Source organism: Blastomyces gilchristii, assembly GCF_000003855.2.
Source record: "Blastomyces gilchristii SLH14081 genomic scaffold supercont1.9, whole genome shotgun sequence".
In the NCBI taxonomy this organism is placed as follows: domain Eukaryota; kingdom Fungi; phylum Ascomycota; class Eurotiomycetes; order Onygenales; family Ajellomycetaceae; genus Blastomyces; species Blastomyces gilchristii.
In genome coordinates, this window is record NW_003101674.1 from 2,114,377 (window position 1) to 2,142,242 (window position 27,866).

Below are 27,866 nucleotides of genomic sequence, written 5' to 3' on the forward strand. Positions count from 1 at the left end.
TTATAACAGTGATTACTGTTAAAACTAATCATAATAGCTTATAATAGTTTACTTTAATTAAGAAACTCTTACAGTAGTAGATCTACTAAGCTCAGAGACTGAGTGAGTTCTGATTCAAGATAAAGTATATTAAGAGAACTAAGAACTCAGTGAACAGACTCTTTTACAGATCTGACTATATCAAGAAGATCAGAGTGATAGATATAGAGAGACTAGAGAAGATAGAAAAGTCTCACAGAATACTTAAACTGAGTGTTATAAAAAAATTAACTGAAGAGTCTCTCAATTCTTTATAAGAGAAGAGAAGAGAGAGAGAAAAGAAGTCTGTATAACTACTCTCTATAATACTGAGAGTTAACACTCTGAGAATCTCTACAAGAATTCTTGAAGAGAGTATCCATAATCTAAAGAGTTTACAGACTTTAAGAAGTATTATGAAAGATCTGATGTAAGAAAAAACAGAGTATAAGTCTTTATAAAATCTTCTATTCAGATTGTCTTAACTGTAACTGAAGAATAAATATACTCAGTATATTCAGGCACTGCTTATAACAGAGATTAATTCTACAGAAATAAAGAATTAAAGAGACTTAAATAATCTCTTATGAAGAGAGAGCTGAATTTATATATCTATAAATAAGTTTCTATATATAAAACTTATTAAAAGGTATTATAACTCTTCTCTAGCAGATTATTTTACAGATACTAGAACTTATAAGTTACTTATAAGAAAATACTTCTGATCAAAGATATAAGAACTTATAAAGAAGATAGTGAATTCTTATACTATTTATCAGAGTTCATAGATAGTGTAATTCAGACTATATAAAGAACTTACTTCTCTACTTATTCTGTAGAAATCTTAAGAATAGCTAGAAATAAACACTCTTATAAGTCTCTCTGAAAGTAAGAATATATATAATGCCTGTTTTAATAGTGTGCTGATAATAGTAGATTACTTTATTATGATAGCACACTTTATATTCATCTATAAGAACTTAAAGTCAAAGAATTTAACTTATATCTTTGTTTATAATATAATTCAGTTATATAAATTGTCTGTGAACATTGTCTTAAATAGAGAATTAATCTTTATAGAGAAGTTCTGATCTGATCTGATAACTATACTGAAGATCTTATAAGATCTAAGTATGACTTTTCATTAATAGACAGATAATTAGATAAAATATCTGATAAGTATATTAAAATAGTATCTGCAGTGCTTTGTCAATTTTAATCAGAATAACTGAGTGTATTGATTATTACTCACAGAGTTCATATATAATAACTCAAAGTATGTCAGTACAGATAAAACTCTCTTTAAGATACTCAGTAAGACTCACTCACAGATAATCTTGATAAACTTATAAGAGTATACTATAAAGTGTGATGATATCTGTGAACAGACTGAGAGAATTCAGAATATTCAGAAGAAAGCTCATGAATTCTTGAGAAAGACTTAAGAGTAGTAGAAGAGACACTATAACTAGACTGGCCGTCATGCATTTCATGAGAAGTATTCAACCGCTCCACCACGAACTCGCTCGATTTTTCGAATAAGAACCCGCCGATAGATCCATCGAAAAGCCCTCGATCATACGAGCATTCTGACCCCATCGCCGACCGCATACCCTGTGTGGTGGTGGAGTTATCCAGCCAAATGTGAACCGGACGTTGTTCGAAGCTCCTGTGTGGGATTATCCCCCGTTCTCCCCTACCACACCACAACCCCGGGCCAGAGTGCCATACAAATTGTAAGGTGAAGTGACCTAGCCATATGCACCAATCTTCTCGATTTTGGAAGATCCCCGACCTGTAGTTGTGGAGATATCCGAGGAGCGACCTCTGCGAAAACCCTGTCCATCTTTGATGTTCCAAAACACCAACGCCAAGTCTCACCCTCGTACCGCCCTTCCCAATCTGGCCCATCCCCGGCAGAAAAATACAAAAAGATACCTCGGCGATAATATCAAGCACATAATCAACGGACTCTTCTGAAGTGCAACCTCCACGGTCCGCTGCCAGTGTATCTAGACTTCAACACCAAGTCTCACCCCTGTACTACCCCTCTCAATCTGGCCCATCCCCAGCTGAATGATACAAAAAGATACCTCGGCAACAGCATTCAATACATAATCAGTGGACAATGAGTCAACAGCACATCAACAACTATAAAATCAGTATATCTCAAGGTCTGACTGAGCCTTTGATCCCTGCACAGTGAGATATATTAAATCTAGTTTTAATACCTCAATATTCAATAGATTCTGCAAGGGATTGAGAACAGCAACACTAGGTTTCTATTGAATTTAAGAATTAACTCTATATTGATATAATCATTGACAAAGTCTTCTATTTTGAGATATAAATAACCAGTTCCTCTACATCCTGCTGGCAATATTTATATTATCATATAGAAACAGACTTATATTCTCTATAATATCAAGACTCTGAAGAGGGAAAGTCTTGATAGAAGGTATACAGTAGTGCATATCTTAGCAGTTTCTATCTCATTCTTCTGCAGCAGTTAATGCAAAAAAAAGATCTTAGAAATAGTTTTTTACTTCTCTTGAAAAAGTAAGGTGTTTTTCTCTGGGTTTTACACAATATTCTTATAAAGAATTAAAAACAGAGTTGTTTTCTGTCATAATTTCATATTCTTTTAAGTAAGAATTACTTTTTCAGTGGCTGAAGAGCTTTCATTAATACTTAATTCTTTTTTACACTCTTTATTAACTGATTTGAGTTGCACACTTGTTGTGTGAGGAGAATTGAATGATTTAGAATAAAATTGAATAGTTTTAATCAATTTCTCTGTAAAAAATTGATTTAATTTTTGTCAGTTTTTCTCTCAAAAACTGTCATATCATCTGATTTATTATCAATTGATATCATACTTTTCCTCACTGTATCCCAAGAAAGAGATTGTAAAGATTTTATTGATTTATCTTAAAAATCAATTTTAGTTTATTAGATTCTCTTTAAAAATCTAACCTAGTTACTGAACTAGTGTGAAAAAAATCAGGTATTTTATACACAAAAGTCTTTTATTCTTCTTTTGAAACAGTCTGACCAACTTTTCAATTGAAAACAGACTTAGAAATATCTCAATTGAAACAGTCTGACCAACTTTTCATTGAGTGAAAACAATGAGTTCAAAAATACACTCAGTTGATGTGGAAAAAGATGCTTTCTCAAATGCTATTTCTGAGATTGAAATTCTGAAGAGAAGAAAGAAAGAAGAAATAGAGAAACAACAAGTTCTTGAAATACAGAAACTTGAAAAAGCAAGCAAGATTCTTGAAAAGCAGTGTCTGAGTGAGATGAATGAAGAAGTTCTGTTAATTCTTCATGCTCAGGCTAGACAACTACAGAAGATGATCAAGTTCAAACTTGAAATCTCAAACACAGTTCAAAAAACCTTGAAAATTCCTAGTACAATCACTGACTCTTCATCTTGCTCTTCTTCTTTCTTTTTTCCTACTTCTTCTTCTTCTTTGAATCAGAAGAAAACATATGCTCAAGCAGCTGAATCTGCTGTCTCTAAACCTGCTGTCTCAAAACCTGCTCAAAATCCTGAGAAAACTGAGAAGAATACTGCTCATGCCTCTATTCATAGAAAAGTGAAAAAGAAAATGCAAAAAGAGAAAAACTTTCAAATCTTCAGAAATAGAAGACTTATTCTCAAAGTCTCAAACCAGGACATTCTGCAAAGAAACAAGCTAAACTCAAATCTCATTTTCAGAATTAGAAATGAAATTAATCAGCAGTTCTTTTCTCAGTTGATGACTGATATTGAAGTTCAAAAATCAGTTATAGCTTCAATTGAGTTATCATTCTTTGAAAACTTCATCATTCTGACTACAATGCCTGAATTCAGTGCTGAATTCCTTATTCAGAATGAGAATCTCTGAAAGTCAGCAGTAGAATCTTTGCTAAACATAATAATTCTATCTGAAAGAGATGAAAAGTGAGATAAATTCATTCTTCATAATATTCCAGTTGAAATTTTTGACTGTGAAGAAGGAATGCTACTTCTCAAAAATGAATTGAAAGAATACAACTTTATTCAACTGAGAAAGAAGCCTGTATGACTAAATTCAATTGAGTTCAGACAAAGCAGGAGAAATGTCTCTGTTCTAGTATATATAAAAATACTTGAACAGTCAAAGATCTCTGAAGTAAGAGTAGCAGGTTTGAAAATGAGAGTTCATGAATACAAAGACTCAAGAATGAATCTCAAAGCTCAAACACAGTGTTCAAACTGTCAAAGATATGGACACTTTGCAATCTCATGTTTTAGAGACTCAAAATGTGCATTCTATGCCAGAGATCACAAAACTAGTGAGCATAAATGTGAAACATGCTTAAAAAGAGGTGAAATTTGTCAATATACTCTGCTTAAGTGCTCTAATTGCAAAGAAAAACATGTATCTAGCTCAAAAGAATGTATGTTTACTCCTAGAACTCAAAAGAACTGGAGAAAAGATGAAGCTCAAAGTCAATCTAGAACTGAAGAGAAGAGTCAAGCCAGTAGACTTACAACTGCAAGCTCAAAAAGAAGAAACTCTCAACTATCTAAGTCTTCAAACTTCAATTCTCCAGCTAAATGTAAACAGAATTTGAATCCTCAAACTCCTGTTAAGATTAGAGAATTGAGAAATGACTCTGATAATAAACTAGATATAATGCAAGCAGTTGAGATTTCTACTTTTCAGAACAGTTATAATCTACTATCTGATGATAGTGATTAGATTCTACTCTACTCTCTTTTAGTATGAATATACAACAAAAACAATAAAAAAAGTTTAAAAACTCTTCAAAAATCACATTTATTCAAAATAATGTGAATAGAAACTCAAATTGTATTTATTCTTGTCTTCAAATTGCATTTGAGTAAAAAGTTGATTTTATACTGCTTCAGAAGCCAAATTTTGATACTGAGCAAAAATATGTCATTTCTCATTCAAGCTACTACTGCTTTTTACCTCAAAAGTCTGAGATAAAGTCAAGAGTAGTGATCTATGAAAGAAAGAGATCAAGATATCAATTTAATCTAAGATTTGATATCATGTCTGACCCTGATATTCTGGTGAGTGATATTATAGATAAAGAAAATGAGTTTGATATTATACAGCTCATAAATATCTATAATGAAAAGTCATTGAAGAAAAATAACAATATCTGAATAATTGATAGAGAATTTCTGAACATAACTTCATCAAGAAACTGTATAATTGCAGGAGATTTCAATACACATCATCTCTGATGAAATTCAGAATGCAAGAGAGCAGTGAGAGCTGATAATCTAGTTGAATGAACCTTTGAGCATTCAATAGATTTGGTTAATAAGTCTGATCAACAAACATTCTTTAGAAAAGATATGAAACAGAAATCTATTATAGATCTAACATTCATGTCACAAAATCTAATGAAAAGAAGACTTGTAAACTGGTTTATTGATTCAAATGAGACATCAGAATCAGGTCATGAGATTATTCAATTTGATATTGAACTGAGTGAAAAACAAATGAGTGAAAATCCTCTTCTCTCTAATCAGTATAACTTTGAAAAAGCTGATTGAAAAGCAGTTAAAGAAAGCATAAAACTGTTAAAATCTGAAAGACAGAATGAGCTATATTGAAATTCTGGACAAGATATCTCAAATGAAATGCTTGAGAATAGAGTGAAGCTTATTACATCTATTATTCTAATAAGTGTTAGAGATAATATTTCAAAAAGAAAATCTTCTGAGTATTCAAAATCTTGATGGAATGAGAATATCTCATCTAAAAGAAAAGAATTAGCTACTGTTAGAAGAGATTGAAAGAATGATGTAATATCTGATAAAGAGTTCAAAGCTGTCAGGAATGAATATTTTTCAGATATTAAAAGAGCTAAAACAGACTGCTGAAATAAATTTCTTGAAGAAGCACAAGAGAAGGAAGTTTTTAAAGCTTTTAACTATACTAAAACAAGAAGTGTAGCAAAACTTCCAGCCTTAGAATATGAGTTTCAGAATGAATCATATACAGCAAACTCTTTTGAGGAAAAATGTCAAGCTTTCATGAGAATTCTCTTTCAGAACTCACCAGATTCAGATTCAGATTCAGAGAAAGAGAATATATCACTTCTCAACTACATTGATGAAAATGACTGGGAATGGCCTGATCTTACACAAGATGAATTAGAGTCAGCTATCTTCTCAAGTTCTGTTAAAACTGCTGCAGGTCCTGATTCAATTAATCACTTGATTATTCAAAATACATATTCCTACTTAAAGAATGAATATTTTGAGCTCTTTTTCAATCTCTTGAAAAATGGATATCATCCTGAATGCTGAAGAGAAGCCACTGGAGCGATTCTTGCAAAACCTAATAGAAAAACTTCAATTCCTAAGTCATATAGAGTAATATCTCTTTTGAACTGTCTAGGAAAGGTTTTAGAAAAGATAATAGCTACTTAACTATCTTTTATAAGCTCTATAGATGATTCTCTTTTATTCAGTGAATAAATGAGAGATAGAAAACAGTGTTCTGCAATTGACACTGTTCTCTCAGTTGTTCATGATATTCAAATAGCAAAGCATGAGGGTCTGGTCTCAACTGCAGTTTTTATTGATATAAAAGAAGCATTTGATCATGTTTCAAAGTCAAAGTTAATTCAGACATTGAAGATATTAAAACTGCCACTTTCTCTAATAAAATGAGTTAACTGTTTTATGTCTAAAAGAATTATACAACTCTTCTTTGATGGAATGAAACAAGACAAGACTGAGATAAAAATAGAAGTATCACAGGAATCTTCAATCTCACTCATTTTATTTGCAATATACACTGCATATCTATTCAAAAATAGAAATATGAGAATAGTGTGATCTCTGAGTTATGTGGATGATATTGATCTAGTCTACAGCTCAAAAACTATCAAAGAGAATTTGAAAGTAATTGAAGAAGCTGCAAAGGAAATCTTTGTTAGAGCAGATATCAATCAAATTCAATTTGATATGAATAAAACTGAGTTAATTCATTTCTTTTCTAGATTCAATGAGAAAGAACTATCTCTAACTCTTTTGAATAGAGAGATTAAACCCAGTGTAAATGTCAAATGATTAGAAGTATGGTTAAACTTCAAGTTGAATTTTAAATATCACATTCAACAAAGAACTGTCAAGGCAGAAAGACTATTGAACAACATAATCAGACTATCAAATACAGAGAGAGGTCTATCCTTCCAGGCTATGAGACAGTTATATATAGCCTGTATTACATCAGTAGCTGATTATGAAGTTCAAGTTTAATGGAATAATCAAGGGAATTTCACTGAACTCTTTCAAAGTCTGCAAAACAGAGCCTTGAGAAGAATTCTGAAAGCATTCAAATCATCTCCTATTAAAGCAATGGAAATTGAAGCTTCAATTCCTCCTCCTGCTATTAGATTTGAAAAGGCCTGTATGAACTATGCTCTGAGAGTTGTAAAGATGAGCTCAAATTATATAATCAGAGAAAGAGTCTCTTCTTCATTTTCATCAATTAACTCTGAAAATGAACTGGATTGAAATAGATTTCTTGATTGAAATGAAAATAATTCTTCAAAGAAAATGCCTTCTCAACTGTACAGACTATGCTCTCTGATTAAAAATCAATTTTTCTCTTTAAATATTGAAAAAGTTGATCATGAGAAGCTATCTCCCTGGAGAGAAAAGCTTGAATCTCTTATAGACTTACAAATAAGTGAACTATCAAAAGAGAAAGAATATGAACAGCATTTGAAGAGAATTTCTACAATCAATATAAAAGACTCTATTCTGATTTATTCAGATAGCTTAAAAAATGAGAACTTGAATAGATTAGGCGCAGGATTGCTTATACTGAAGATAATATTAATTTTATCTCAGATTTCTGAAATCTAGGCTCTGAATGTGAAGTCTTTGATGCTGAACTATTTGCAATAGTGAAAGCTTTCAAACTCATTGAAATAAAATCTCATAAAAGAGGAAATTGTTTGAAAGAGGCATGAATATTCTCTGATAGTCAAGCTGCTTTAAAAAGACTTAGAAATAGTCAGATTCATAATGATCAAATGAATCTTGAACTGATCTTAAACTCTGTTTTGAAAATTCAAAAGAGAAGAATATCAAAGCTGATAATTCATCTGCACTGGGTTCCTGCTTATATGAATATTCATAGCAATGAATTGGCTGATTCAGCTGTAAAAAAGGGTGCAGAATTAAGCAGATCTATTCAAAAAATTATGTCCTGATCTTTTATAAGGAGAAAAATAAAAGAATCTTGTTTAGACAAGTGAAATGAAAGCTGGCAGAAACAAAAGAAGAGTATACATTATTCAAGATTTGAAACAAAACCCAAGTGGAAATCTTGTTCAATTAAATGTAAAAAGAAAATATTCTCATCTATAATACAGCTGAAACTAGGACATGGCTATTTCAAATCTTATATACAAAGATTTGATGATAGATTTGACTCAATAGAATGCTCATTCTGCAATACAAATGAGAATCCTGAGTATATTGTAATGCACTGTGCATTATACAATAGTCTCAGAGCCAGATTGAAAGAGAAGTATGATCTAAATCAATTAAATATGAGATTCTTATTCTCAACTGAGACAGGAATTAAATACTTAATAGACTTTCTATCAGAAACTCAAGCAGCTACAAGAAAATGGCTAAATTCAGAATTATCTGAATATGAAGAGGAGGAAATCAATCAGATATAGTCTGTTAAAACAGCTATACACTCTCTTTTAATAATTTGTTTTGTTATAGTCTCTCTTTACTTTATCTTTTTCTTTATCTTTTTCTTTCAATTTCTTTCTATCTATCTGTTTAATGTGTCTATCTTTGAGACTGTGTTCTTTTTCTCTTTTCTTTTGTCATGATATTGTCAAATGATTTCAAAGTATCAAAAGATGTTAAAACACTGCAATTTGTAAACAGTTTTTGTATTCTGGGCTGGAATTTTCTGATTTTGCATATCTGAAATTGATGAATGTATAATAGTTAACTTTACAGACATAGAAAAAACCCTGAGAACTAAAGTTCTCAGGTAGATGTCATAGTCTCTGACTGCATACATCTATAATTGAAGAATAATAATAATAATAGACTGGCCGTCAGAATCATGAATTTCACATTTGATTTCATTTGGTCTGGTCTCATACATTTCTTGGCGTGAATCCCGCTGGGACTAGTCATTAAAAAAACATGCAAAGTGACTATATATCAGATCTTAAAATGGAATCATGACTTGAAAAAAATGAGAAAGTGATCTCATTTGGTTTCATTTAGTTCTATTCTTGGCATAAAGTTACTATTTTTAGACATTTTAAGGTTTTTTTTAGACTATTTTTAATTTTTTAAAAAGTAACGCTTTTTGATAACACTTAAATGAGATTTAAAGTCATTTAAAGTAATAAAAATAATTTAAATTGAGAAGTGAAAATCATGATTTCATTTGGAAAATGTGACAAGAGTAGACAGTAAGTCTCACTGGGACAGTATGAGACTACTATCTAATGTTAAAACCGTGTAATGAGATCAGTCGAATTGATAATGAGACTATCAAAAAATCTGGTCCTGGTCTCAGACACGGTCACACGGTCAGTCTAACTATAACTTTAAGTATACTATAAAGAGTTTTAAGAAAGATAATAGAGTCTGACTAAGTTTAAAAAACATTATTATACAGTGATCTAGTAAGAAGCTGAATCTCTTATAAATAGAGTCTTATAAAATTATGAAGAAAGTTAGCTTACAGTTCTACAGATTAAAACTATTATCTGAGTTATAAATATACAATATTTTTCATATCTCTTTACTCTGTAAATATAAGAAATTCTTAGAAGAGAACTCTGTAACTCATCACTCTGTTTATAAAGTACTAGAGAGTGAAAGAGAATATTAGATTAAAGAAATTATTAACTCAGAGAAGTGAGATTGTAAGCTCTGATTCAAGATTCAGTGATAAGAATATTCTGATAAGATGAATAAGTTTACTTAAGCACTATCTAAGTAGATAAAATATCTGCAGAAGCTGAGATATGACTTTTATACTATAAATTCTAATAAGTCAGAATAATACAGTCTTCACTAAGAATCTGATTGTAATAAAGATATTAATACTGTTATTTATAAACTCTAGTCTATAAGATGATAAGTTTCTACTGAAATGAACAGTTCACAGCATATACAAAGAAAAGAAGAAATTATATTCTTATTAAAGTGAAAAAACAAAGAAAATAAAAACAGAACTGTAAATACAATTTAGAGATTAATAAAGAAAAAATAAAGAAAATTCATACTTATATTTTTAATATCTATAATACTTAATCTCTCTGTGACTATCAATTCTTCTCTTCAAAGAAGCAGAGAGTATCATGTCTGTGATACAGATAATTATTATATTTAATATGAAGATTATCAGAAATGCACAGACTTCAGAGAAGTTAAATATCAGAGTATATACAGTTACAGTAGAGTCTTGAGAGCTAGTCATCTGTATATGTAATCAGATATCTCTTATAAAGTTATATCTGCTCTCTCAGTTATACTGAAGTATTCAGCTCAGAAATAATTAAAATATAAAGAGAGAGCTTATCTACTCAGATTAACTCTTATCACAAATTTATAATATTTGCATTGTCTTGATTATCTGAATTTTGCAGATATCTGAGAACTCATCTTTTATTAACAATGAAATTGTGAAAATGTACTGTGATATGAAAACTGTTAATAGAGAATCTAAACATATTTATATATATCTGATCAGAGATTGTGTAAGTAGAGAAAGAGTGATCATAGATCTGTGAGACTGCAGAGAGTACTAACAGTACTGAGAGCTTCACAGAAACTGTTAGCTAGAGTCTGTAAGAAAATACTTACAGAAAGACTTATAGCAAAGAGTGAGACTATACTGCTTAAAGCCAGAAACTGATCTGAAGAAGGCAGGGAGTTAGTCACTGATCTGAAGATTAAGTACAGTGATAAGACTGAGAGAGATGAAGATACTGTTGTGAATAATGATATCTCTACTTTATCAGTCAGTAAAAAGTGATTAGAGAAGTTATAGAGACACTTATAAGAAGCTCAGCAGTAATCAGACATTATTTATAAAGATATTAAAATTAGAAAAATTTTTATTCTTAAGAAGTTCTTGAACTAATATACAGACATTGTCAGAAACACTCTCTCTCTGTTATCTGAGTGAAAATACTTTATGAATGAATAAGAATACTCACAGTTTATAAAAATGAGAGCTGTTATAGAAAAAGAAAAAAGAAGATAAGATTTCATAAACAGATCTGAGATATTTATACTACTCTAGAGAGATTTATTTACACTATGAGTGATTCTGTGAAACAGTCAGATCACTCTAGTAAATAAAGAATAATTATAAATTGCAGATCTGAATCTTTCTATATAATTATAAAGAGTGATTGCAGACTGTAAACATCTTGATTCTATAATTCTATAGAGTTAATAAAAGAATGAAAAATTCCTCACAATTCTACAGTGTTAAAGAATGATGATTTGTGAGAATGAGTGAAAGATTAACTCATAAATACTTCTCTTTGATAAGAGTAATCTTACAGAAAGTGATTCATCTGTGAGATGAATCTGTGTGATAATCACATAAGAATCTTACAGAAAAATAATTGAAGATTAACTGAAACTCTTCAGATTGAAAGATATGAGATAAATCTATGTAATAATCACACAAGAATCTCACAGAAATAATTGAGAGTCAATCAGAACTGTTCTGTATGAAAGATATAAGATGAATCTGTATAATAGTTAGAGAAAGATCTGCAGGTTATAGAGAATCTTATGAAATAAGAAACTAAGTAACAGACTCTTTTCTCTTTATAGTAATAAGGAATTTTTTCTCACTGAGATTTTTTTTTATAGATATGAAGAGTTTTTAGTAAGTATCACTGCAGTGCTAAGTCTGATTCTATGAAATCACTCAGTAAAAGACTTCATAGACAAAGTCTTAAAGAGAAAGAGATATGTAAGAAATCTTACTTCTTATAGATTCTTTACTTCTATTTCTATCTCTTATGTAACTAATAAAGTTAGCAGTTCTTGACTATACATAACTATATAGACTGAAGTTCATGAATACTATTTATAACTCAGCTTGAATGCTATTATACATTTAATTTCTATATTTTATCTTTCTATCACAAATACTTCTAGTAGTTAACAGTATATATCATGTCAAGCCGCAAACATCTGAATAATTGCCTGCGAGTACTTATTCTTACAGATTCAGAGTCTTTATCATTCTTCTTTTTCAACTTAATACTGTGATTCACTTCTGAATCTTATAAGAGAGATAGATTTGTAATATTATTATCTTATCAGAAGACATCTAGATATTCATAATATTATTAAGAAAGTTTTGTATAAGAATCTGTTATTATAATACAGAATAACTTTTCTAGAGCTTTTTTAATATTAGTCAGACTGACAGAATAGATTATTACATAATTCTGCTATTAGTAATCTTATCAGTGATTTTATCAGTGACTTCTTTTTCAGAGTATTTTATAAGTATTGACAGAGATCTGTGTCAGATTCATAGTCTTATAAATATCATCTTCATGAATTCTATTATTGTTGGAGAATATTAAGCTTCTGTTTCAAGTGTTTAACAAGATGTCTTATTCAGATAGTCAGACAAGTTCTAATATAAGAGTATAATCAAGATTATTAACTTTATATATATAGACTTCTTCATATTGATGTTCTCTGACATCTATGTTTAGCTTTATTATATAACAGATGTAAACATCTTTTAAGTCATTAAATTCTGTAAGAAGTTGAGGTTTTAATAAGAGAATACACTGAAGATTATAATATCTTATAACTAAAGATTTAATCATTGCATAATAACATAGACTGCTGTCTATCATGACTTTCATATTATACATATTATCAATTACAGTAGATATAAAAATCACATTCATTGTCATTTTCTCTTTAAATTAGTGTTATTCATTCTCTTCAAGCTTCTGTTTATAAATTTGAACAGAAGTTAATCTTTTCCCTGTTTTATTGAGACATCTTCATAGTTATCTTCTGAATCTTTCTTCAATGTAATGTGATTGATATGAACAGGCACTGATTCATTCTTTGAATGAGAAGATACTGATCTTTCTCTTGAGTTAGAAGATATATAGACTGATTGACAGTTGAAAGTAATGTATTCTGATCAGTTACAATTGATACACATCTCTCATTGACATTGATTAGTGACTTCTTCAGAAGTAATTCTAAAGACTCAGAAGCCTGTTCAGACAGCAGAAACTCTTGTTTATACATAGATATTTAAGTTCACTTAATTTATAGCATCTGTATTGTTATTCTTCAGTGCAGATATACAAGTGACTGAGATGTAATATCTTCTGCCACTGTTCTGTATACTCTTAAGCTTGATGAGATGATCATTCAATGTTCAGAGTTATATGCAGAAATCTTCATAAGTCTGATCTTCATCTATACTTATAAGAGTCTGTAGAAGTTTGAAAGTTAGTGTCTTCTTAAGCATGTTAATCTTCATTCTATTCTCTTCAGATTGATCATCTGCTTCTAGAATCTTGATGTTGAAATCAGAAATGAATGTTATAAGAGAAGTATTTCTCTATTAAACACTCTGTAATTAATCTAATATCTTCTATTATATAGCAGTGTCTTAGAACAGAATATTGAGATATTTGATAATATTATCAGATATATGTAACACTGATTTACATGCTTTCATTTATAAATGAAACTTCTGTCTCACATGATTCTTCAATTAATTATTGATATATCAATCTTAATTAGTTAATAAACTGATGACATCTTCATCTACACTTAGTTTCATAAGCATTTTTAATCTTCATGATAAATAGAGAGTGAGATCAGAAGTATTAAAATATGCAGAAGTATTTAGACATTTCTTCAGTACTTACATATTCATATCTGATTCAGTTAGTATTGAAATTACTTATATAGAGATTTCTAGTTAAGATAATTATTGAATTTCCTTGTATTAATATTATTGAGTTGCATGTATATTAGCTATCTGTTACTGTTATAATTTCAACATTCTTAAAGTTATTGTAACACTGTATCTATACTTGTATTCAAGAGTTCTCTTATGTTATTGATAGATATATTATTTATTGAATGTGTGATATCTGTGAAATCTGAAGAAGTATAATTATATAAATATCTTATATATCTAAAGTGTCAGAACTCTCAGATCTTTCACTGATATTCTCTTTATAAGATTTTATTACAGAGTCAGAGTAACTGATGAGTAAGCTTCTATCTGAAAACTCAGTATTCACTTAACTGATTGATTATTTTTCTATTTCTTATATATTATTATGTGTTCAGATATCTTCTTAATAAGTAATTATTTCTAATAAGAAGACAATAAGTGTAAATAATTGTTTTTAATAAGAAGACAATAAATGTTTTTCAAGTGTAAGAGGCCTACACTGAATAGATCAGTATAATATATAGGTCTTATATAATAAAGTAAAAAATGTTAGAAAAGAAAAAGAAAGAGAAAATGCAGAAATCAGTGATTGAAGTGAATATTTATACATGTATATAGTGATGTACGCGGTGAAGCTTCAGAGTGAAAGAATAGAAATTCTGTAGGTTTTCAGTCAAGAATTAGCGACTGAGAATCGGATCTTTCAGCAGAAATCTATGAAGTATAACAGAATAGTCTATATAATTGATCAGGCGCAGCCCGTTACAAATATCTCTTTTATAATATACAGAGCTTTCTATAATTACTGTATAAGTATTAGAACTTGAAAACACTTCAGTAGTATAGCTTAACTCTCTGCAAAGTTCTTATAATCTATCTCTGAGACTTCTGTAGAATTGTCATCAAACATCAGATCAGAGATAATAGTATTAAGCTACTTAATACTAAACAATTTGAGATTGAATATCTGCACTATAAGAACATCTCTTTTCAGAGAAAATTAAATCATATTCAGTATCTCTTGAAAATAACTATTAAATTTATTAAAGATAATTAGATAGCTTACAGACTAAGCTGTGCAGATATTATTTTTTTAAAAAAAGTTAGTTATTACAGAGTAATTAAATTGATGATTTACAGAGAATAATAATAATAATAATGAAAATATTCAATTCTACTATATTACAGTTCATCTAGACTGACTGCTGAGATTATAAATTTCATGTTTAATTTTATTTAATCTGATTTCATACATTTCTTAGTGTGAATTCTGCTGAGACTAATTATTAAAAAAACATACAAAGTAACTATATATCAGATCTTAAAATGAAATTATGACTTAGAAAAAATAAGAAAGTAATCTTATTTAATCTCATTTAGTTTCATTCTTGATATAAAGTTACTATTTTTAGACATTTTAAGGTTTTTTTTAGACTATTTTTAATTTTTTAAAAAGTAACACTTTTTGATAACACTTAAATAAGATTTAAAGTCATTTAAAGTAATAAAAATAATTTAAATTGAGAAGTGAAAATCATGATATTATTTGAAAAATGTGATAAGAGTAGACAGTAAGTCTTACTGAGATAGTATGAAACTACTATCTAATGTTAAAATCATGTAATGAGATCAGTTGAATTGATAATGAGATTATTAAATATTCTGGTTCTGGTCTCAGACACGGTCACACGGTCAGTCTAAGTTCATCTGTAGAATTACTGTTTTCTAATGTGAACTAGCTCTGTAATAATTAGCATACTAAGCCTCGTGTGCTACAAAAACATTTTATGTATTAAACTGATTTTATATTTTCTAGCAGTTTCAGTATAATTAAAGATGAATTGTGTATTTAAATTATCAATTGCTGCTTGTATAACTACTTCATGATACATGTTATAAGTGTTTAAAAATGAATGAAAAAATGAAGATTGAGAAGATGTTGTAAGTAGGTGTTGAGTGATTACATTAACTGCTTACAAAGTTTATTTTTTTACAGCTCTGAGTAGAGTACAGAGTAAGTTACCCTGTAGATTTTTAATCAATCCGCTCTGTTTGACTACAAATTAAATGAATGTAATTGATGCATGTACATGGTAACACTAGTATAAAAACATCAAAAATACTCATTTGACTCAAATGTCACTATAGGCTACTATAACATTGCTAATTGAAAGCTATCCATCCCTGTTGTGGCTGAAGAAGGAAAGGAAATCTTAGATAACTCTCCCTCCTCTGCTGCCAAACCCACACAAGTGATAGGGGATGTCGCGAACAGCGATACCACGGTTTGTATCTGTATGTACTCCCCCAGCGTTTGTCCTCGTGGCGCTGTATTCCTATCCAGCCTAGGGATAACCCTGGGCGCCTTGGACAGTGTACTCCGTAGGCTGCTCGTAAATGCACCGTCGCGGGTACCCCCAGGGATACTGTCAGTATGCATCAACTGAGCTCACCCTAGATGTGTTCCATTTCTTATACACAGCTAGAGCTCTTCTTGTCGCGTAAATATTTATTGTTAAAGATTTGAAAATACCCCATCGTGCGGAAATACGCCAGGGGAATAATATATAGTTAATGTAGAGAATTAAATTTAATTTTAAAATTAGGAAACTGTCAGGCGTCAGAAAATACTTATGACAATAACACAAGAAAAAGAAAAAGAACTGCATAACTGGAAGCAAGAATAACTTGACAAGACTTGAGTGCATGTACAGCCGATGGGAGTGTAAAGGTGCACGCTGGTAGAAAGTCCACCTGCTAGGATGAAAGGGGAAATGGGGTATCTTTGGTGTGCGAGGACGTACCAAATTATACTATGGAGTGACAGAGGAAAGGAAAGGAGAGAAGAAAGCATAAAAGGACAACTACATTAAAAACTCAACAGGAAGGGGTCGTGAGGCACAGTCAGCCGAACTTAGTGTGTTTATTCAAGGACGCTTAAGGCTCGGAAACAGCGTTGGTGTTCATGGGGATCAGGGCGCCCCATTTGTCTTATAGCCACAAGTGAAATGGAAGCTAGATCCGAGATACGTTGTTGGGTGTTCATTTGGTAAAAATGGAAGTTCTGTAACGCAACAGTACGGGACTCCGAGCTTGGGATTTTGTTTTCAGCGTCGCTACATTCAGATGAATGGCGAGTGAGCTAAAGCTGCGTACACGGGAGACATTAATATGAAATTTTTAGGCTGTGATGGATATGTGGAAGGAATAAAGCGGAGGAGGAGTTATACTTACACACTATCCAAATTAGATCGATGCTTCGGCTTATCTAGGCGGGCATATCGCCCCGCCGCAGTGTCATAAAGGGAAGGCTTAGAGTGAAGAATGTCGAGAAGATTGGTGGTCTGTGGGACATTGAGACCGCGAATGCTTCGCACGAAGTCCAAGGATCCATCACGATTCCTTTTCAGTCTAGATGGCCGCAGAAAGAGTTAGTGAAAAGGAAAGCGTGCGTTGGGATTGTCCTTATCAATGATGCCTACCCAGTCATTCCATAGCTGCTGGTGGAACACCGTCGCTGTATATCTGGTTTTTGATATTTGGCGCAAGATGTCTTGTTCTCCTCCTGGATTTCGCAGCTGCAACATTTCTGTCTACGACGCTGTGATGCAGTGTTTTCGGATTCAGGTAGCCAGATGGTATGGCCTTTGGTGCATGTTACTTTATGCTGTCCATCTCTGAACATGACCATTGGGGAGGTAGCTTGATGTTCCGCGACATCCTGATTACTGTAATCACAGTCTTTGGATCGGGGCCTAATAGTGACGTATATTGGAGAAGCGGGGGACGCGGGTGCAGGGGTGCTAGGCTCCTTCTCGCGAGGATACCCCGTCTCAAAAATGGGTGATTTAAGGACAAGACTGTGCCTCCTGGTATGACGAGGGTAAATTGTTTCATATATAGGTGATTGGGGGTTGCCGTCTTTGTCGTCGGTCCGCGGGTATATAACCTTATAGACTGGAGAGAGGCAGGTATTGACATCCTTGGCGCTAATAGGATATATGGTCTTGTAAATGGGTGATATTAGTCCTTTGGATAGACTGCTAGATGTTGCTTTATCTCTTTCGGCTAAATTTGAAGTATCTATGGATATCCTCGGGGCACGCTGCTTGGACCGGCTTGGGGACGGCTTCCTCAATAGGGGCATGGAGTCCTCGTATGACTCGGAATCCGTCTCACTATACCCTATAATCGATGTTCCACTGGAGGATGAAGGGCTGGAGCGTCTTGATCGTTTATCATGACCCCAAAGCCGGTCCTTCCTCGGGGTGGCAGTTGCGACAGGCATAGTGAATATGGTAAAAGGCTGATAGAAGCAAAAGTGGACAGAAATTATAACTATGAGAACCAACTCAAGATATGTATTGAGACGTGGGATGTAAGAGTATTAATCGATTGAATTGATGTCTAAAACAATGTCTTGATCGAGGGCATCCAACGCCAAGTTATCCTCCGCTTTCATCCCTAGCATAGCAAAATGAGATCGCTTCTTTCCAGAGTTCTCCGGATCAAAATTCGACATGGCGTCTAAATCAGATGTTTAAAATTGAAAAAGGAGCCATAATTAGCAAAATGGCTGACATTACTCCAAATCAGAATAGATTGTTTCATACCACTGCTTGATTGCACCGTTGGACAGGACATGAAGGAAAATTCCACAACTCCGGTAGCGGTTGATGAAACCGACGCTGTAGCTGTGTGATTTCATCCAAACTCCATTGAACCAGAGAGCAAAGATAGTCCAGGGGGTGTTTGATAAATTAGGTATATAGAGCAACAGAGCTGCTCAGGGGTTTTTGATAAAACACCCCTTGATGCTGCGGCTAGTTAATAGCCGCGCAGTTGGAAACACCTAAAGAGATAGTCCTTTTTCTAAAAAGATAAATTAAATGAGATAGCCCGGTTTCCAGCCAGCCAAACAACTGAAACGACTGCAGTTGAAACAGGAGCGTGGTGTGTATGGGTCTCATTTGGCGCTGGGCGCCAAAACACACCTGATCCATAAATAGAATCCAACGACTGGTCTGCAACCCTCCCCAAGATGGTTTGTGGGGTAGTGATTCAGATAAAATGTCTTTTGAGAGAATGGTTGGGCCTCTGCTCTCCCAAGCCAGCAGGAGGCAATAGTCAACATCAACATTCACCGAATGGACGTGAGAACGAGTGAGGTCTGGATGGAGAAGAATCGCTTTGTGGCAATAACCAAGCGGACTAATATTTATCCGGAGAATTTGTGTCTTTTAGCTGAGTAAGCGGCCATGATAGATGGCTTGGCGTTGGACGTCATTTCTCATTTCTTCGAATGTGAGCAACGAGTCCCGGAAACAAGTCGGACTCATTAACTTTGTAAAACTGCTGCGCAAGATAAAAACGGCCCTGGTAGTATATATGCCATGTTGAGTTTATTGTCTTCAAGCTCCCTGTATCGACAGCTAGACCAGTTCCCTCCTACTGGACTAGATATTTCCCTAGATAGCAGCTAAGAACCAAATCTCACAAGACAACCACTGGACTTTCCGCAGTGAGGGACGCCGAATGAGGGCAGTTCAGGCGTCCCAGGAGGCTGCTTGGATTGGTAGCCGAAAATCTGACTGTTTCTCAATCGAACTTAGATGTCAGCGGGCCGGTGTTTAGGCTCTACGTGCACTCTAATCATCAGTACATCTAGTTATACCAGATCAGGCACTACGCCGGACAATGTCGCTGAATAGAGTGACTTCCCTTGAATCGTGGGAATCCCACCCCTCTTCATTCCGCCAGCAGGAGAGGTTCGTCCTAGAGCATGCGGACGACCATGTCTCCCCTAAAGAAGGGGAGGGCTACGATTCAGTTATCGATTCGAGCACCCAGCTCACACCTGTAGTTTCCGGGCCGCAGCAAAATACAGTTATGCGAAAACTAAGTTTTAACCCAGCTGCTGGGCCATCATGGACACATGCGTGCATTGATGACGAAGATGATCAAGCGTGTCGGCGAAGCCAGCACTCGATATCTGATGAGGACAGTGCTTTGATTCCGAGCGATGACGGCTGGGAGCCGGACACTTTAGCTGCTTTTGAAGTGCCGAAGGGGAAACGCGTCGGTAAGTTATTTCCTTGCGGCTTTTATATTAGCATTTACTCCTTGAATGCTAGTGTCTCTATCACCCAAAAGACAGGCTAACAAGTGGATATAACCGATAGCCCAAGTATTTGTGGCTGTAGTGTATTGTGTTCTGTCAGCTGGTGTAATATTTGGGTATGCCGCTCTGAAGCCAATTCTCATGGAGGAGGGCGTATATAGAAATCGATGTACCGAAAAAGAGATTGAAAGAGGTGAACGACTCTGCTACAATCAAGATCTCAGGTTGGTCAATTCTCAGCTTCCTGAATTTCTAGCATAAAATACTGACTCCTTTGAGGTTAAATTTCATGTTTACTCTTGCGGCGGTTGCAACGAACATCTGTGCTCTTCCTGCGGGTAGTATCGTCGATATGTTTGGCCCACGTTTCAGCGGGAGTATTGGTAGCATCTTTATCGCATCTGGATCTCTTTGTCTTGCTCTAGCCTCTCTCCTGCCATTCGATACATATATTGCCGGATATTTTCTTCTGGCTATTGGCGGTCCATTCGTGTTCATATCCGCATTCCAGTTATCCAACACGTTCCCAGCACACTCCGGTCTTGTGTTAGCGACGCTCACGGGCGCCTTTGATTCATCAAGCGCCCTTTTCTTGGTTTTCCGTATTGTTCATGGAGGATTCTTCACACTGCGCAACCTTTTTCTTCTTTACCTTATTGTTCCTGGGTTTATCTTCATCTCTCAGATTCTACTTATGCCATCGACCTCTTACAAAACAGCCGGCGAGCTGGTACAGCAAGCCGAAGATCTTATGGCCGAAAGTTCAGAGGAGAACGTCCCTGTCACCCCAGAGCAGGAGCGACAGCTCGAAAGCCGCGTCACAGAGCGTAGAAATAAAATATCAAACATCCAAGACCTTCTAGGCGCCCACGAACAACCGAAAACTACCCCAACTCCTTCAGGTCCTCCACAAGCCCCATACCCACCACCCGACGCCCGCAAACCAGACAGTATCTGGGGCGTCCTACACACGGCCTCAGCCCTCCAGCAAATCCGCTCCCCTTACTTCATCCTCATGACCGTCTTCACCGTCCTCCAAATGCTGCGCGTAAACTACTTCATCGCCACCATACGCCTACAGTACGAATACCTCCTCTCCTCCCCTCAGCTCGCAAAACACATAAACGACCTCTTCGACATCTTCCTTCCAGCCGCGGGTATCGTCGCCATCCCATTCGTCGGCTTAATCCTCGATAGAACGAGTACCATCACAATCCTAGCCACGCTCGTCGGCTGCTCAACCCTCATCGGCATCCTAGGTTGTATCCCTCACAGCCTGTCCGCAGGGTACGCGAATATCGTTCTTTTCACTCTCTACAGACCCTTCTACTACGCCTCCGTATCCGACTTTGCGGCCAAGGTCTTTGGCTTCCAGACTTTTGCCAAGGTATACGGGCTCATGGTATGTGTTGCCGGGATGGGGAATTTTCTGCAGGTACCGCTGGATGTGTTGATGATGAAATTATTTCGGCGGAATCCGATTCCGGTAAATATTTTGCTGACGATTATGGTGTCTATGGCCGGGGCGTTGTTGGTTTTGGTTGTGGGATGGCCGGGGAGGGAGCGGACGGAGATTGTTGATGTTGTTGTTGTTGAGAATGGGGAGATAGGAGAGGGCTGTGGTGCTCACAGTATTAATGATAATGCTTTACGGAAGCATAGGTCAGGGAGAGAGATTCGGGACTATGCTTATTATCGTGACGGTGATGATGGTGAGTGGGGCGAGAGGAATCGACTGATTGTAAGTGATCATCAGGAGGGCGACAAGGGCTCTGCGCGTGCGTATGGGGCTATAAGGGATGAGTAATTCTATTTAATTCTGCATTTATCAAGGGCTTGAATGATCTGGAGTTTCTGGTCTTGTTTATTATGAGGAGAGGATATGCACCTCCCAGTGGCAGCTTGGAGATTTAGTTATGGTCATGTTGCTTCCTGTCCAATACCGCTAAACATATGTATACTATAAATAGAAGAATATTTAAATATGTGTACGTCTATATATGTAAGATGGTTGCTTGAAAATATATCAAGCCTGGCTACTCTTCACTGTTAAAGTGGAAATTTTAAATTCTTTTATTTATGTATATTTCTCTAGCTATTGCTAAAGGAAACGAAGATACCACAATTGAAATTGTAGCAGTCGTCAAGATATGTAGAGTTGTGAGTATCTCACAAAGCACGAGCATAGCCCGAGAAACGCGAGTAGTATATGTATGCATGCACTGAATGAATCGCTCAGCTCATAAAAGGGAATAAAACATTACCTACCGAAAAAACCCACCTAATCACTGACTCACTCACTTAAGAAGCCATCAACCAATTGGTCAATTAATCTCTAACAGGTGATACTTTCCCCCCTCCCCGCGCGGCCCCTCATAGTCGTCTAACGCCGTCTCTACCGCCTCCATGAACCCCAAAACCTTCTCCTCCTCCCATCTCCGCCCAACAATCTGCACCGCGGTAGGCAGCCCGTGCATCTTCTCCGAATCATAATGCTTCCACGCGCCCCGTGCAACCGCATTATCCGCCCCGGCCACCTTCAACACGCGCTTATACGCATTTCGCTTCTGGCTGGCAGTCTTCGTCGGCGACGGCTCGATGGCGTCCGCGATTGCATCCACGCGGCTTACGGGTAGCACGCCGCAGGAGTAATCAAGCAGGTTCCAGAGGAAGGTGTATCCACAGGAGGAGACGGCGTCTTTCATTGCACCGTGAGGTAGGGCGGGCGTCGCGTTGACGGGACACAGGATGAAGTCGTAGTTTTGCTCTGGCGAGCTCCACCAGTTGTGCCAGGTGGCGCGGAAGGCTTCGCGCTGGGCGACGAGTTTCCATTGCTCGGCGCTGGATTTGTGGCAGAAGTCCTTGATTAGGTAGGCCCAGGTGCTGTCGCGTTTGATGTAGCGGACGTAGAGGTAGTAGAGATAGCGGAGGGGGCGGGGTAGGTTGGCGTATTTGGATAGTTGGGCGGCGCCGGGGTCGGTAGATTCACCGGCTAGGAAGTGGGAGTTAAAGGTCACGCAGCCGTCGGAGTTTAGGAGGAGGGCAGCGAGGCGGAGGCCGATGAGCGGGTTGGCGGTTGGTGGTGGTGTGATGTTGATGAGGGTGTGGCCAGCAGCGGCGAGAGCTGAGGCCGCAGTGTCGATGGCGTGTGCGATGGCAGGTGTGGGTGGGACGACTCCTGTCTCCGTTGTTAATACTGCAATTCAAATAGGTTTGCTTGTAGTCTTCATTATTGGGACAATACCGTCAGACTTCATAACTCCAATTTTCAACTTCTTTGATCTCGCATCCTGCTCCATCTCGTCTCTCCACGAAATTGGATGGACAGAATGATCATATTTCCACGGCTGCATACCGATGATTGCACGGGTAAAATATGTCAAATCATTCAACGTTCGTGCCATTGGACTGAAGACACTTGGGACGCCTTCCTGTCCTGCCATGCTAGTGTTGATGCCAGCCTTTGGCCATCGGCCAGTGCTGCAGCGAAGGGAGTATATTCCACTCCATGCTGCAGGTACGCGGACAGATCCAGCAACGTCGGAACCAATGCCTACCCGTCCACCCAATGCGAGCAGCGCAGCTTCACCTCCAGTAGAGCCACCGGGGGAGTACTGAGGGACATGTGGGTTTAAACAAGGGCCCCATACGGGATTGTCAGATTCAAAGGACAATAACGTAACTGGCAAATTAGTTTTTGCATATGGAATTGCACCTAGAAAGAACGTTAGCTTGGAAAATCAATCTTATCAACACCTGTCTCTCTTTCATGCTGAGAAAGGGTGATGAGCACGACAGGTCAATAGCTTCATGGAAAGGGAGCTCTTGAGATAAAAAATAAAGGTAAAAATAAAAAATAAAAACAAAGGGTACAAGAACTATTACGTACCCGCATCCTTCAACAATCGTACAACCCCTCCATCCTCTTGATATGGCTTGTTCGCCAGCTTAGCATAGCCCAAGCTGATATCAAATCCTTTCACCTGCAACGAATCCTTCAATGAGACAGGAATACCGGCCAAGGGGCCCTTCGGGTTTATCTCCGATTTCGCCCATTCCTCAGCTTCTGGCAGCAGCAATTCCGTTATGCAGTTTGTCTTCTGCTGGGCCTTTACGGCGACTTTGCCGTAAGTTTGTAGAAGCTGGATGGGCGACACGAGACCTTTGTGCACATCTTGGACCAACTCCTCAATGGGCTTATCGATGACGGATTTGTCAAAGGCGGTGAATGCGGAGTGGTAGGAGGAGGGTAGACTGGCTATGCGCTGTGCGCGTTGCTGTCTTTTAAAGGTTCTAGTGGAATATGAAGAGGGCTTGCGGTTAGCTAGTAGCTTAAGCGGAGATGTGACTAATTGCATGCGTGCGGGGTAGCTAGTACCTAATCCGGCGCTGTTGGAAATATTCAAAGGGGGCCAACATGGCTGCTGTGTGCAAGGAGGTTATATACTATAAAACCGTACGAGGGGGAGGTCGGCTCGAAATTTATAGAGAGAAGTGGGGAAGTCGTAGGATAAACGGGTTCCTTCGGAGACGCAGGTCTATTTGTAGTCGGCGGCTATTTAGTTTAGGGCGGCTACCTCCGCACCGTGTCCCGTGATCGGCTAAGCTCCACCGCCGGTTGGACAGCATTGCCGAGAACGGCGGTTCCCCCGCATTTCGAACTACGCTAGCCACATAAGCAATCCCGTTTTTCTTTTCACCGACGATCTTGATATCCTACAACAGCCGGGCTATGGCCTTGCTCACCCACGGTGGTTACTCACCCACGGTGGTTAGATCAAGCTAGCATGTCCGGCCGCTATATTCGGGTGATGTTCATGTGATATCCAGTGACCTACTGGAATACCACCTGCACAACAGTCTGTGCAGGTGCAAGAGGTATGCACACTGTGAAATATTTTCAAATGATTGATGGAAATTTGTTCTGAACACAGGCAGAATAGTTAGAAAATGGAGGTTGTCATCACAGTGTTGATTGAACATTGTGTGGTTTTCTGCATCCATCCAAGATGTCTTATTCAGGATGGAGCAATCTCTTGATGCATTCAATGACATTTCCATTGATATTGATTGACAAATATGACAATGAGGAAAACATGAGAGCTGTTGTCAACAGCACTGAACAAAAATATAAATAGACACTTGCTGTCTATGACAGATGTGCCTTCTACAAAGTGACTTTATCCCTGTCTGCATTTTACTCACAGGGAGAATAGGTTCCGTGAGCAACATCCCTGGGCCACCTCACTGCCTTGACATACGCGGCTTCAAGGCCTTTCTGGAGTTCGTGACAAGGGGTATTAAAGGTCAAATATTCGATAAACCTATCCCCGATACAGTAGATGGCATGGTCTCCATATTTCTCGGCTTGCTCGAATACTTCCAAGGAATTATATTTCTCACCACTAACCAACTCACCACATTGGACCCCGCGATGCAGAGCTGGATCCACTTTGATCTCAAGTACACTGAATTGAGCAAGCAAGCTGTAACCAGAGTCTGGATGACATTCTTAAACTGGGCTGGTACTGAGATCTCAGATGAAGAGCTGGAGAAACTGCTGCAGAGGAGTTTCAATGGATGGCAGGTGAGGGATTGAGTCCCATTCTCTCTCAATTGGTATTACTAACCAAGCTAAAACCTAGATAAAAAACATTGTTGGAGTTGCGCGTGCGCTAGCCGGGAAAGGAGCAGTCACCTTTGACCACATCAAAGACACCCGTGCCTACCTTGAAGAATTTGATTGCAACTGCACTGGTCCAGGTGGAGCAGAAAACATGAACTCATATACATGAGCCCACACAGTCACCCAGTGGCATTCCAGGATGTATAGATGGGATGCATTTGTCCCCTAGGCCGGCAGGAGGCTTCCATGTTCGGGGATTTTTTCATCTAATATGGCATGATGAGCGTTGGCAAGAGATGAATTTGTTCTTTCTCATATTTCTCTCTCAGTAACCATATCTAATCGCGTTCTCCATCCAGTGCAAAGCTTGATTGTCATCCTTTTGCGCTTTCGTCATTGGACAGTTAAACAATCTATGAAAGTCACTTTTTTAAATCCCAATTCTAGCCGCACGTCAACGGAGGACATTTTGTGAATGTCACAAGAATTTTCCCTATTGTAGGTACCGTTTCTCTCTCTCCGAGCTGGCTCTATGCCCGGGCTGGCTAATACATAATCCTTGAGCCAGTCCCTATCTCATTAGCCAGCAAATCCTAGGCCTTGCGGTTGCTCCCACTTGTTTTAATAGGAGTAGTAGCGTAGACCAGAATCTGAAGGCATATAAGGCTTGTCTTCCTCCCACTTTGCTTCTATCACTCTATGTTCTCTTTCTCCTCATAAAGGTCGCCCCAGCTTTGTAATTTACCCGACGTCACACTTCCATCATGAGTAACCGGATAGCACGAACTCGTAAGATCAAGGAAACAGAGACTGGCTCAGTGGACAGTAGAGGTGGTAGTGGGACGATGGATACAGAAAAAATGATAGTATTGACCTGGGAAAACAAAATGGCTTCGAAGGTCCAGCACTCTGGAGATCAGCAGCAGGTAGACTCTACTAGCTCAACAAGACCCTTGCGACACAGCTTTGGGAATCGGCAGCTCATATCACGCTCTCGAAACTTGTACCGGATTTGGAGAAGCCATACACTGCATCAAATCCAAGTCGGATCAACCCTTTGACCATAATCCTCTCTTTGATTAAATATACCAGCATCTGTTCCCAGCGAGCTATCTTCGACGCAGATGCCATACATCATAACTAAATTCTACAGTTCCATTTTGAAGGTGCTGTTGCCTTCTTGCCAAATGATCTAGTTAAAGATTTGATATTATTAATCAATTTTTCTATCACATAGTTACTACGGGCAGCCTATAGTGATAAATGAGTCAAATGAATATTTTATGTTAGTGTCTATAGTGACAAATGTGTCAAATGGGTATTTTATACTAGTGTAATGATACTGATTGTATAGCAGCAATCAAGATCTTCCTCCTCATTGGATATCTATATACAGGGCGAGAGATCTGCGGGTCATAGATGTAGGAATTTACTAACTACATTAGGACTAGTGTAATTAGTGTGTGATTATAATTAGAAGTTAGTGATGAAGAAATATAACTAATTAAAGATTCATTATTTTGCAGAAAATATGTGAGAAAGAGAATAAAAAATGAATGAGAAAATAGAAATGACTCTTTTGACATTTTTATTTGGTTCTAATTCTCTTCTTTAAAGGCTGTAGAGATCTTAGAGGAGTATACGTACAATTTTGAGACCTGATGGATAACTTGATAAGTAATGGAGGTTCAGTCCCCATCTCCAAACCCCTGAATGGACAGAGTTTAGTGCAGCCAGTATGGAAGGTACCCTAGGGCGAAGATATAGAAAAAGAGCCTACCTGTAACTAGTACGATGCACACCAGGTAAGGCAAAGGAAAAAAGATACTGAACCGGCTTAATTGGTCCAGGTTGCAGTTCACATCATGGTCTGGATCCATATTCCATCGTAATTGAACAAATGGCCCTCACGGAGCTGTCTCGGACAAGCGATGCAGGGGATCGGAGAGGAGGGTAAGAGGAGGTAGAAAAAGAAGATAGCTGGATAATGAGCGACTTTAGAGTAGGGTGAGTTATTATTATCCGGTATGTTAGATAACTTGTAGTAGCTTTAAAAAGCGAGAAGATCGCCAGGGACTGGGTGATTGGAGTCAGTGAGACAAAT

The 27,866-nt window shown here is 36.8% G+C and overlaps 5 protein-coding genes across 6 annotated transcripts; 3 read left to right on the forward strand and 2 right to left on the reverse strand.

The window, feature by feature from the left end:
* Nucleotides 1-15,981: 15,981 nt before the first annotated feature.
* On the reverse strand, nucleotides 15,982-19,269 carry BDBG_04718. 2 transcript variants are annotated; one of them, XM_031721804.1, is made up of 4 exons: nucleotides 18,629-19,269; nucleotides 17,498-18,542; nucleotides 17,250-17,426; nucleotides 15,982-17,163 (listed from the first exon to the last, which is right to left on the reverse strand). In XM_031721804.1, exons 2-4 carry the CDS (start codon nucleotides 18,301-18,303, stop codon nucleotides 17,058-17,060), a joined length of 1,089 nt encoding a protein of 362 aa, XP_031578683.1. In that variant the 5' UTR covers nucleotides 18,304-18,542; nucleotides 18,629-19,269; the 3' UTR covers nucleotides 15,982-17,057. The 2 variants fall into 2 exon arrangements, with proteins under 2 accessions (XP_031578683.1, XP_031578684.1); XM_031721805.1 differs by having other exon boundaries at nucleotides 17,250-18,542.
* A 35-nt stretch (nucleotides 19,270-19,304) lies between these two features.
* On the forward strand, nucleotides 19,305-22,183 carry BDBG_04719 (MFS transporter Fmp42). Its single transcript, XM_002624809.2, has 3 exons — nucleotides 19,305-20,097; nucleotides 20,198-20,360; nucleotides 20,416-22,183. The coding sequence occupies exons 1-3, from the start codon at nucleotides 19,713-19,715 to the stop codon at nucleotides 21,941-21,943; spliced, it is 2,076 nt and encodes a 691-aa protein (XP_002624855.1). The 5' UTR covers nucleotides 19,305-19,712; the 3' UTR covers nucleotides 21,944-22,183.
* Nucleotides 22,184-22,191: 8 nt separating this feature from the next.
* Nucleotides 22,192-24,655, reverse strand: BDBG_04720 (acetamidase). The gene is made up of 4 exons (XM_031721806.1): nucleotides 24,515-24,655; nucleotides 24,026-24,429; nucleotides 23,381-23,851; nucleotides 22,192-23,314 (listed from the first exon to the last, which is right to left on the reverse strand). The coding sequence occupies exons 1-4, from the start codon at nucleotides 24,553-24,555 to the stop codon at nucleotides 22,461-22,463; spliced, it is 1,770 nt and encodes a 589-aa protein (XP_031578685.1). The 5' UTR covers nucleotides 24,556-24,655; the 3' UTR covers nucleotides 22,192-22,460.
* A 216-nt stretch (nucleotides 24,656-24,871) lies between these two features.
* BDBG_04721 (uncharacterized protein) lies at nucleotides 24,872-25,931 on the forward strand (the record flags this gene model as incomplete). Its single annotated transcript, XM_002624811.2, has 2 exons — nucleotides 24,872-25,723; nucleotides 25,782-25,931. The coding sequence occupies exons 1-2, from the start codon at nucleotides 25,295-25,297 to the stop codon at nucleotides 25,929-25,931; spliced, it is 579 nt and encodes a 192-aa protein (XP_002624857.1). The 5' UTR covers nucleotides 24,872-25,294.
* A 595-nt stretch (nucleotides 25,932-26,526) lies between these two features.
* Nucleotides 26,527-26,823, forward strand: BDBG_04722 (uncharacterized protein; the record flags this gene model as incomplete). Its single annotated transcript, XM_031721807.1, has 1 exon — nucleotides 26,527-26,823. The coding sequence occupies one exon, from the start codon at nucleotides 26,527-26,529 to the stop codon at nucleotides 26,821-26,823; it is 297 nt and encodes a 98-aa protein (XP_031578686.1).
* Nucleotides 26,824-27,866: the final 1,043 nt, after the last annotated feature.